The following is a 12,580-nucleotide window of genomic DNA, read 5'->3' on the forward strand; positions in this document are numbered from 1 at the left end:
TCGATATATGCATCTGTTAAAGTTTGAGAGAGGTCCTCACAAATTCATCCAAAATGATTTTTGGTGTGTATTTTCATTTCACTTGGATACACACACTTTTTACTCACTGTTTGTTTTTATGTGTGTGTGTGCGTGGTTAATGAGAGGAAAAAAGTTCATATCACAAAAAGTAAAATGATATTTTAACCAAATTCACCCCAGGGGTGAGGACTTTGAATGTACCCATTCAGAGTCCTCACTCCCGGTGTTATTTCAGTTACAAGTCCACTTTTTATTTCTTTGTTTTTAAAGAAGTTGAAGTGGGAAATGGGCTGACATTTAGTGTTCAAATGTGACACTAGTTTTCTGAACTTATCAGCAACGGTGGTCCTCACTCCATATCTGGAGTTATCCGGACCTCACAAAATCATTGAAACAGGAATTTGTGTGTGTTAGATTCATGTTTGAACACAAAGGCTCTATTGAGAGGAGTGGGGGTGTGTGTGTAGCAGTGTACGATCACATGCGTATGTCAGTGGCATAGCACATGGCAGCACACGCAGGAATTAAGTGGAAGTCAAATTAATTACCCTCCGCACCCTGCCCACCACCTTTTCCAGATACTCCCCTCATGCCCATTAACTCTCGAAACAGTAACTAAAATTGAGTATAGGGCTGCTGTATACTGCCCTTTTCCAAATTTATTTGAGAATTGAAAATATAAATATGTTTTTTTTCTTGCTAGGGTGTCGATAAAGCGCTGGCCAGATCTCTGGCCATGTTTTTTTCCTTCCACAAAGGGGGCATCATTTCCTTTTTTTTCCATGTTGGCGCTTTTTTTCAGATTCAGCTGTTGTTAAAGTGCAATATAATGTATGTATGCATTGTATTTTGTACAACTGCCCCCATTTCAATCTCATATAACTTTGGAACCAAATAATTTAGGAATTAACTCTTTTTTTTCCAATGAAAGAAGAGAGTCTAAGGTTTGTAACGCTACATTGAATGTTGATGTAGTCCTAAAACTAAATATTCTGTGGGTCTGGCAATTTGAGTGACAATGACAAAAACCCTGGCTTAAGATGGTGAAAGAAGAAGGCTACGTTCCTCATCAAGTGTTTAATGCCGATGAAACGGCCACTCCATTCCACCAAGCCATCAACAACCATCACAAAGGTAAAGAAAACGACTTCATTATACAGTACAGTTTATTTCTTTAATTATAATACCATATCACATTTATTATACATAAAATATGTATATTGTGTGTACTTTTAAGGCTTAGAAAATTAGAAAGTAGAAAATTATGTTTTATGGGGATCTGGGAACGGATTATTCTCATTTTAATGGTCTCCTATGGGAAATTAATTTTTGGGATACACACTTTTTGCCTTACACAATCTGTCTGGGAACCGATTAAGTTCGTAAACCAAGGTATCACTGTCAAACGAAAACGGCCATGCTCGTGTAAATAATAACAGTAGTTGTACAAATGGAAAGTGTATGCAAATATGCTAATATAAAACCCATGTTTTCTCTTCTGTAAAAAAAAAACTGTTCAATGCATTTGTCCATATAATGGATGAATTATAACTTCAAGATTTATGATTTATATCCAGGAATTGAATCAGTGCTTTGACTTTTTCCAGGGAATTTCTGTTTTTTTTTTTTTTACCCAATTACTTTGTCCTGCTACTGAAGTAGTAAGTGCAAGTACCTTTGCAACTTTGCAGTTATCCCTGAAGCCACAATGGGCGTGGTTTACCTCTGACGTCACATACGCTTATATAGGCTGCAGCCGTGGCGGCGGGCTTGCGCTGATGAGGCTGGCGCAGGAACGGGGACGCGCGTTCACCGACCCACTAGTCAAACAAAGAGAAGCACGCGAGGCACCGCAGCATCCTACCCTTTAACAGGCCAGAAGACCAAAAAAAAAAGTGCCCACCCACTCCCCACCCAGACCTTCCATCACATTTCCAGAACCGGACCGCCATGACGACTAACGGCGCCACAAACGGAACCAGCGACATGCTGCAAATCCAGTTCGGACTCATCAACTCCGGGAATAAATACCTGACGGCCGAGACGTTCGGCTTCAAAATCAACGCTTCGGCCTCGAGCATGAAGAAGAAGCAGATTTGGACCTTGGAGACCAGCGGCGACAACGCGAGCGGCAACGTGTTCCTCCTCAAGTCGCATCTGGGCCGCTACATCGCCAGCGACAAGGACGGCAACGTGACCGCCGACAGCGAAGTCTCGAGCCCCGAATGCCGCTTCGTCATCACGGCCCACGACGACGGTCGCTGGTCCTTGCAATCGGAGCTCTTCGGTCGCTACCTGGGCGGAACCGAAGACCGCATCATCTGCTTCGCCCAGACGGCGTCTCCGACCGAGAAATGGAGCGTCCACATCGCCATGCACCCGCAGGTGAACGTCTTCAGCCTGACCCGCAAACGCTACGCTCACCTGAGCTCCAAAGCGGACGAGATCGCCATTGACCGCGACGTGCCGTGGGGGGTGGACTCCACCGTCACGTTGGTCTTCCGAGAGCAGCGTTACCACCTGCAGACCTCCGACAACCGCTTCCTGAGGAACGACGGGGCGCTGGTGGCCGCCACGGACAAGAACACCGGCTACACGCTGGAGTTTCGCTCCGGCAAGGTGGCGTTCAGGGACTGCGGGGGAAAGTACCTGGCGCCGTCTGGACCCTCCGGTACTATGAAGTCCGGCAAGAGTATGCGCGTGGGCAAGGACGAGCTCTTCCAGCTGGAGCAGAGCCACCCGCAGGTGGTCCTCGCGGCGGCCAACGAGAAGAACGTCTCCACCCGTCAAGGTGAGTTTCTTGCTTGCTTCTCTCGGTGGGAATGTTACCGTGACGGCATGTTGGACTGCTGACCACCCCTTCCCCTCCCCCACACACAGACAGTTACAGGCCAAATAACCACCCCACCCCCTCAAATTTTCATTTTACATTATATTTTGTGTAGTTTTAAAGGACAACCGACATCACTTTTTTGTTTCCTAACTGACATCAGAAAAACGTTTTTATGCATCTAAAATACCCGAAACACGCAGTATGATATTTTTAGTCAAATGCAAAACACCAATAAAAATGAGTTAGTGTCCAAAATCTGCAAAAAAATGAACCCGGAAGTGGCCAGTTTCAGAAGGTCCCGCCCCCTTGTTCGCGGCGTCACCCCAAGACGTCTTGCCTTGCTGGAGAATCTAAACAATGGCTTCTGATTCGGAGAATATGCTTTCTTGTTACACATCCAGTTATGAATATGATTCAAATAGTTCTGAAGAGGAAAGCATACATGTTTGCAATCAATTCAAGAATTTATTCCGTGCCATTTTGAGGCAATAGGGTGGGAAAATGTAGCACTAAAAAGAGGCAGCCCGTTTTCACAGACTAATTCCTTACACGGAGCTTTGTCACCCTCTTCTGCCTCTTTTTGGTGCAACACGAAGTTTTCAGACCAAACAAGTACAGCAAAATGCATTGACGTGATGGAAGGACTGCTACAATGTGTCATTTTTTCGGTCAGTGGCGTTCCTTCAGTGACGTAACGTGAGGACTCGTCACCAACTCAAAAACAAGATTTCCGGAATATTCAGCACGAGTCTTAAAACGTAAAGTATAGCTATATGCGGTGGAATCTTATTAAAATGCACTCCGTAGAAGTCATTTGAAGCCATTTTACAAATTATGGACACAACTTGTCCGGAGACATCGGTTGGCTTAGAAAATTAGAAAGTAGAAAAATATGTTTTATGGGGACTTGGGAACGGATTATTCTCATTTTAATGATTTCCTGTGGGAAATTAATTTTTGGGATTTTCGCATTACACACTCTGTCTGGGAACCAATTAAGTTCATAGCCAAGGTATCACTGTATGTGTCAAACGCACACACAATGTGACTATCTTAGTCATTGTAACCCTCAACCATCCATCCCCGTAGACTCATACTCCGCCCCCCCCCCACCACCACCACCACCGGTTTAATGATTTTTGGCCGCCGCTGCAGCAATTTGCCAACACATTGCCACACATTTACAAGCCTTCCCACATGCTGCCATAATAGGCACACACTGCCCCCCCCCCCAGATCACCCCCAACACACACATTTTTTTTTCTGTGGGTGAGCAGCGGCAGCCACACGCGCCAGCGTTCACTCAGCCCGGAAGTAACTCAAATAGATAGAAAGCTAGCTAGCTAATAGACAGCTAATAGCTGGATGGATGGATGGACGGACAGACAGACAGCAAATAGATAGCAAATAAATAGCTAGCCAGGTAACTGAAATGGATAGAAAGCTAGTTAGCTAATAAACAGTTATTAGCTAAATAGATGGATAGCTAATAGTAAGCAAATAGAAAGCTAGCTAGCTAATAAACAGTTATTAGCTAGCTAGATAGATAGCTAATAGTTAGCGAATAGGTAGCAAGAAACGTTGAGTCTACTTCAAAAAGTAATGATCCATTTCATTTCTAGGCGCCTTTCAAAACTCTCCAGGTCACCTTTCAGTCACAGAATCCCTAAATGATATGGGTCTGGAGTTATATGAGCTTGAAATGAGGGCAGCTGTCCAAAAATACAATGCAATAGATACATATTGGTTTATGTAGTGCTTTAACAACAGCTAATATGATGTACTGTATTTAAAAGATGCTTATGGGAGAGGAGCAGACCCAGTGTTAGCCTTTGCGGCCTTTGCTTTCCAGCTGCACAAACGCTAGACAAAAAAGCTTGTCCGCTTCCTTCCTTCCTTCCTTCTCCATCGCACCTCTTGCGTAATTTCCCTCATGGCGCACCTCCCCCCAACCTCGTCAAGTATTCAGGCTGGTCTGATGGGCGTTTTTCTGTGGGTGAGCAGCGGCAGCCGCACACGCCAGCGTTCACTCAATCCGGAAGTAACTCAAACAGATAGAAAGCTAACTAGCTAATAGATAGCTAATAGTGAAATTGTTAAATACGAACGAAGCAAATTAGCCTATCTTCTAAGAAAGCAGACAATTGATAGGCAGCTAGATAGCTAGTTAGATAGCTATGTAGTTAATAGCTAGCTAGATAGACAGCTAGCTATACAGCTCGATAGCAAATAGATAGCCAGCTAGAATGCTAATTTGATAGCTTTCTAGCTAGCTAGATAGCCAAGATTTCCTATAATCATAGCACAATCGAACCGCTTTTTTTCTGAAACTACAAATGTAATCAATACATTTCATTTATAAGCGTCTTTCAAAACTCTCAAGATCACTTTACAGTCACGGGATACGTTTTTCTGTAGGTGAGCAGCGCCAGCATTCACTCAACCCGGTAGTAACTCAAATAGATAGAAAGCTAGCTAGCTAGCTAATAGATAGCTTGCTGGATAGCTAATAGTGCAATTGTTAAATAAGAATGAAGCAAATTAGCCTCTCTTCTAAGAAAACAGACAACAAGCTAGATAGCAAATAGCTAGCCAGCTAGATAGCAGATAGATAGCAAATAGATAGCGAGCTAGCTAGCTAGCTAGCAATAGCTATATAGCTCGATAAATAAAAAGAAGTGAAGAATGACTTTTGTTATCATATGGAGCGCTACGTCATACAATATCACAACAAATCTATTTACTGCCAACATTTACTGTCAATAAAGCATTTTTACCGGAATATTCTCTCTGAAACAAATGTCATGTTTCTTGAGAAAACAAAAATCCCCCCCCCCCCCCATCCAGCTCCGATCTCTCCGTGACTATCTGAGCCATTTTGTTCAACCGCGCCGCTCTGTTTACTTATCAATGGATCATTTATCCACTTTTCTCCCCATCAGCACTTCCTGTTCCGTTGCCACAAAATGGAGGCTCCGTCGGAATGACACCGTGGCGCTCTCCCGTAGCCAAACGTAACCAGAAATGTAAAAATGGCTGTTCATGTTCTGTTTCCGTTCCTGTCTCTTCTGGTGCATGTTCTGCGAGCTTGTCTTTTTACTGAAAGGGAAGCAAACGTTGACTCGATGAGCTGTAAAGAGAGAGAAAGGGGACAAAAAAAAAAAAAAAACAGATCAGAAATAAACTGGCTCCAGATGTTTTTGGATTTAGACTTTGCTCCCTCACTGGAGCCAACATGGCGGTTGAAGTGGCCTGGCTCGCATTAGCCGAAGCCAGTGTGATGATCTCCGTCCCAAATGCTGCTTAGTATCATCAAAATGGCCACCGACGTCACATGGGGTCAAGGCAGGAAAATGCGCTTGTCTTCCTTTGTTGACAGAAGCGCTTTAATGTCAACGTAATTTGAGACAAACGTATTTTCTGGTGTATAAGGCGCATCCCCATTGAATGATGTATGGCACTCTGGACTCTATGGTGTACCTAAGCACACAATTGCGACCAATGACGAGGCACTCGAAAAAGTCACACCAGCATTTAGTCCCCCCCGCCCAAAAAAAATGTGAACAATCCAAATGGTAAAACAATTGTTTTAATAGGCCACCATCAATTGTTACATACTGTATTTCTACTAAGTTTACCCAATTAGCTATCTAGCTAGTTATCAAGCTAGCTACACTAGCTATATTTTTGCTCCTTATTTGCTATCTGTTAGCTATCAGCTATCCCGGCGGCTCACTAGCTATCTCGCTAGTGTATAATTACAATTTTTGAAATAGGGTCTGGAGGTTGTGGTCGTAAGTACGAGTGGTCGTAAGTTGAACCGGTCGTAAGTCGGATGTTATCTGTATATATATTTATATCTACCCTAATGAGGATAAAGCAATCTGGATGAAGCGAAATAGATGGATAAAGCAAAAATAGACTGATGGATGGATATTAATGCACAGGTGTCAAAGACAAGGCCCGCGGGCCAAATCTGGCCCACTATATAATGCATTCGGCCCGTAAATCTATCTGATTGGACATTCCAAATTATCCCGTGGATGTGAGTGTGCTTAATCGTTTCTGTGCTGCCCATTTTATCCTCTTGCCCCCAAAATCCCCAAGGGACCACTTAAGGGTTGGGATGCTACATTTAGCATCCGTTAGCCTTTTTTCTCAAATGGCCTTTTTAAGCGATTGATTTGGGGCCGTGGGGGGTGGGAGGTAATCATTTCCTGTTTGCTACTGTTGTGTGACCTGTGATTGGCCCTGTGCGTCTGGTTCCAGACCACTATTAGTCTGGTATATGGGCGGTGGGGGGGCGGGTGGGGTCAGATGAGGTTAGCTTTCACTATCTCAATGCATTTCCAGAGGAGCGGATTACGCCCCCCACACCCTAAAAAAAAAAAAACAGTTTCATCGTGACTGTAAATTGCGATTGGGTCAAACTGCACTGAATGATACTGAGCCCTTTCCATTTTTAAGTCGGAACAAAGACCCCGACCCCCACCCAAAGGATGCCAGTTGTGTCCTTGACCCCCCCCCCCCGCCCCACCTCGGCTGGCAGGAAATGAAACTTGACACGCGCCCACCCGACAGTGTGCGACGGTGCTCTTGCAATCAGAGAGAGCAAATGATTGCTGTTATCATTTACTAGCTGCTGATGTTGAAATACCATAATAATAATAATAATAATAATAATACATTTGATTTATAAGTGCCTTTCAAAACTCTCAAGGTCACTTTACAGTCACAGGATCAGTTTTTCTGTGGGTGAGCAGCGGCAGCCACGCGCGCCAGCGTTCACTCAACCCGGAAGTAACTCAAATAGATAGAAAGTTAGCTAGCTAGCTAAAAGATAACTAATAGATAGCTATCTAGATAGCCATCCAGCTAGATAGCTAATAGATAGATAGATAGATAGATAGATAGATAGATAGATAGATAGATAGATAGATAGATAGATAGATAGATAGATAGATAGATAGCAGCCAGGTAGCTAATAGATAGCAAATAGCTAGCAAAGGATGATAATAATAATATAATAAGAATAATTTATAAGTCTTTCAAAACTCTTAATCTCATGGTGGTACAGGGTTTTAGCTGTAAAAATTAAAAATGACGATTTTCTAAATTTTATCAACATTTTTATAAAATGACGATTTTAAAAATTTTGTAAAATATTTAAAATGTTGATTTTCTAAATGTCGTAAGAAAAAAACTAAAATGGCGATTTGAAAAAAGTTATAAAAATTCTGAAATGGCCTTTTTTAAACGTGTAAAAAAAAATCGAAAATGGTGATTTTCGAAATGTTGTAAATATTGTTAATATGGGTTCATGTACAGGTAACATCCGACTTACAACCAGCTCGACTTACGACCACCCGTACTTACGACCTTTTTAAACATTTTAATTCTACACTTGGCACCGCAACATGTATGACAATTTTGGCCAGCCAGCTAGCATCTCACACTCGCACAGCAATGGACCGCGTGATGGCACCAGAGGGGCGGAGTTTACGTGTCATTTAGCCTCCGAGTCTCTATTCAACATTTTGAATGTATTTCGACTTGCGTCCATTTCGACTTACGACCGTTTCATCGGAACGCAACTCGGTCGTAAGTCGGATGTTACACTTCTAAGCAAGTGAGGCGGGATGGGCAGCATAGAATCTCCCCCTTTGATTTGGCTTCCTGTGTGGTGTGTGTGTGTGTGTCTTTGCCGAAATGCCCTTCACACTCGGCACGAGTTGAAAAATCAATTTGGCACCGTGACCTTTGCGTGATACAGGAAGGGTGCGACAATGTGTGTGTTTCCCGCAGCTTGATTAGGCGATTTAAAATCGGCAAGACCGGCTGGCAATGTCGTGCTTCTGAATCGGAACAAAGCCCGATGATGTGCTGTCTGCCCGTTTGTACCCCAGCTGTCCGCCTGCTGGGTCGAGCCTGCCGAAACAATAGCAGACACACACACACACACACATATATACACGCACACACTGGCAATTGAAGTGTGCACAATCGCGTGCGTAGACAGCAAAGCCGCTGCTGGGTGGCATTAAACGGCGTCCATCAAATCTCTTGTCTCGGTCAGAATGATTGGGCTTGGAAAAAAAAAAAGATGGAGAGGGTATTTTCAGGGCACATCGGGGATGGGAGGATTTTGCAGTGTGGTCAGTTTTGTTGCGGTGTGCACAATCTAGCGCACCGTCCCGTGGGAGCTATTCATTAAACAGGAAATGCACTTATCAGGATTACGCACGCGTGGCTGTGGACTCTCATGGTCATGGCTTTCTTTCCAAAGGCGGCGCTTTCTATGTCTGGGTTGCATAATTCCATATGTATTTATTATATAATGCAACAATGACAACTACCGTATTTCCCCGTGTATAAGGCATACCCAAGAGGCTTGATTTTCGTGCGTCTAATGGGTAATTTTAATTTTAATTTATTTTCACATTGCAAATTCTAATTTTCTAATTTTCAGATTTCTAATTTTAATTTGGTTTTATGTTACATGTTTCATGTTTGCTATTTGATATTTGCTATATGATATTTGCTATATTATATATATTTGATCTTTATTTTTTAGTTGATCTTTTTTATTTTTTTAGTTGATATTTGATATTTTTTGTTTTTTATTTGATATTTTTTGTTTTTAATTTTTAAGTTTTAAGTTTTAATTTTTGAGTTTTAAGTTTTAATTTTTGAGTTTTAAGTTTTAATTTGTAGTTTTAAGTTTAAATTTTTGAGTTTTAAGTTTTAATTTGTAGTTTTAAGTTTTAATTTGTAGCTTTTAGCTTTATGTTTTATGTTTTGTTTTATGTTTTTTGTTTTTTGTTTTTTGTTACATGTTTCATGTTTGCTATTTGATATTTGCTATATGATATTTGCTATATTATATATATTTGATGTTTATTTTTTAGTTGATCTTTTTTATTTTTTTAGTTGATATTTGATATTTTTTATTTTTTATTTGATATTTTTTGTTTTTAATTTTTAAGTTTTAAGTTTTAATTTTTGAGTTTTAAGTTTTAATTTTTGAGTTTTAAGTTTTAATTTGTAGTTTTAAGTTAAAATTTTTGAGTTTTAAGTTTTAATTTGTAGTTTTAAGTTTTAATTTGTAGCTTTTAGCTTTTTGTTTTATGTTTTTTGTTTTTTGTTTTTTTTGTTTTTTGTTTTATATTTTATATTTTATATTTTATATTTTTTCTTTTATATTTTTTGTTTTATATTTTTTGTTTTATATTTTTTGTTTCATATTTTATATTTGATATTATTTATTTATTCATTTTATTTATTTATTTTATGTCTATATTTTTATTTGTATTTTTTTTTTTTATTTTTATTTATTAATACGTTTTATTATAATTTTATTTTTTTATCTGTATTTTTTATTTTAATGTTATACCATTTTCTTTTTCCCCCTCATCCTTTTAAATATAAAAATGATGGCAAGCCAAAAAAACGAGTACTTTTTTCCCCCTTCTTTTCCACATTCTGTAATTTTTCCCCATTTGACTCTTCCGTTGCAGATGTGCTCTCAAGTCCTCATCTCTTCATAACATCTTGTAAATGTCGTCAAGTGATATCGCTCGGGTTTGAAATGAAGAAAAAAAAAAGTTCCCAGACAGCTGCAGCTCAAAGTTGCCAATATAACGCTCCTCATCGTCATTGGCGTCGTTCAGCTTGTGGAATTTTCCATCTTTAATATCGCATGTGGAGAACAAGAAAGATGGGGAGAAAAAAAATGAGATTTGAGCATAAAAGAAGGATTGTAAAAAAAGCACACAAAAAAAAACAAGCACGTGACTGTAATCGTTTTTTTTTTTTTTCAAACACGCGTTTCTTTTATGCACACATTTACACAGCAGGCCAACACAGTCCACGTTTCTCTCGCTATCGGGGGGGGGGCGCCTCCGGCTAACGGTCAAACGATGACCTCATCATGCACAATGGCGCGTATTGTGCATTATACAAACTATGCGCCGAGTACAGTTGGGTTTGCCGTCCATTATAGACTGACATTGTTTATTTCTCTGTAGCTCGTTTGTCAGGCTAAAGTGAAGTTAATCAGGTCAAGATTTACATTAGATTAAATTAAATTAGTCTTTATTAGTCTCGCAGTGGAAAAATGTCCATTTCATAGCAACAAAGTGATAAAGTAAGTGGAAAGGAAAGGAAGAAGTAGAAAAAACAAAATACAGGAGCTGCTGTAATAGCAGCAACTCTCGCGGCGGCCATCTTGAAGTCAAAACTACAAAAAAACTAAATAACAAATAATGTGATAATAATACATTTCATTTATAAACGCCTTTCAAAACTCTCACGGACATTTTACAGTCACAGGATATTTTTTCTGCGGGTGAGTAGTGGCAGCCACACGCGCCAGCGTTCACTCAACGCGGAAGTAATATAAAGTAATTGCACAAAGACACATACAGTCATTCAATCCTAAGCACCTTTCTGCACCTTCTTTGTCGAATGAAGCAGTTCTGGATAAAAGCAGAGAGGATCAAAGCGTCATTTTCACCAGTGGATCAGGCACGTCACGGTGGAATGGGCCCGTCTGCTACAAGCTAAATGTTGAAAAGCAAACACGAAGCTGTAGCACCCATTGACTAAAAGAGACTGTGTCACATCTCTTGTCCCTTGTACTGTAAATCCGCTTCAAATCCAAGCCGCGACAATTCCACATGCATCTAGCCGCAGTCTGTCAAAATCCTTTACTAATCCAAACCATATGACACTCATTTCGGTTCTCTGACCCTAACCAGATGATTTTCACGGGTGCATCTGGATCATCTCTGGCATTAGTTACTGGCTACCTAGCTAGCTATTAATTTACTGGCTAGCTAGCTGGCTATCTGGCTAGCTATCTAACTGGCTAGCTACTAGCTATCTATTGGCTTGCAAGCTAGCTTTCTATCTATTTGTCTTACTATTCTGTCCAAGTTACTTGCGGGTTGAGTGAATGCTGGCGCGTGTGACTGCCGCTGCTCACCCACAGAAAAACTTATCCTATGACTGTAAAGTGACCTTGAGAGTTTTGAAAGGCGCTTAGAAATGAAATTCCATTCACAGCTCACCCATCAAACGTGGCCTTTAACCGCTGCAACCCTCCCCAACCCCTCATTTCTGCACCGCAGGTATGGATCTGTCAGCCAATCAGGACGAAGAAGGTGACCAGGAAGTCTTTCAAGTGGAGATCAGCCGCGAGAACAGGAAGTGCGCTTTCCGCACCGCTGCCGGCAAATATTGGACCCTAACCGCCAACGGGGGCCTTCAATGCACCGCCTCCACCAAGTAGGTGACGACGTCATCATCTTAACTTTGGAGTGCCAGATGGATATTTGAGATCCGTAGAGTTCAGAGGTCAAAAACGTCAACCTGTGCGTATTGATTTTTCTTTCCCATCTCACCAACGTGCCGGCACTTAACCTTTGACCCGGATTTGATATGTCTGGGTACTACTCGTGAGGCTCTATGAAAAAGTCTTCTTCATCATGGGGAGCTAAAAACTTTGGGTACGGCTTACGTATGCTCCATTTTAACAGCGGCGGGCTGTGGTTTCCATCGCTAGGCCTTCAGTAGTGCTATGTCTGAATCGATCCAGATTGGGTTGAGAAAACTGCGATTAAATCAACACAACAATTATTTGCGTGTGCAGCCCTCTACCGATACAGTGTGCTAGCTCTGGCCAGTATGTTCTTATCATGAGTGCCTAGCAGTGTTCGCAAACTA

The 12,580-nt window shown here is 41.2% G+C and overlaps 1 protein-coding gene across 1 annotated transcript in view; it reads left to right on the forward strand.

The window, feature by feature from the left end:
- The first annotated feature begins 1,715 nt into the window (after nucleotides 1-1,715).
- fscn1a (fascin actin-bundling protein 1a) overlaps nucleotides 1,716-12,580 on the forward strand; it is a 16,151-nt gene continuing 5,286 nt past the window's right edge. Inside the window, exons 1-2 of the mRNA XM_089018326.1 lie at nucleotides 1,716-2,812; nucleotides 11,986-12,142. Of these exons, the coding sequence (XP_088874452.1) occupies nucleotides 1,972-2,812; nucleotides 11,986-12,142 (998 nt within the window). The 5' untranslated portion in view covers nucleotides 1,716-1,971. The remainder of the gene's footprint in view (nucleotides 2,813-11,985; nucleotides 12,143-12,580) is intronic.

Source organism: Hippocampus bargibanti, linkage group LG17, assembly GCF_051943395.1.
Source record: "Hippocampus bargibanti isolate YZ-2025 linkage group LG17, ASM5194339v1, whole genome shotgun sequence".
NCBI lineage: Eukaryota > Metazoa > Chordata > Actinopteri > Syngnathiformes > Syngnathidae > Hippocampus > Hippocampus bargibanti.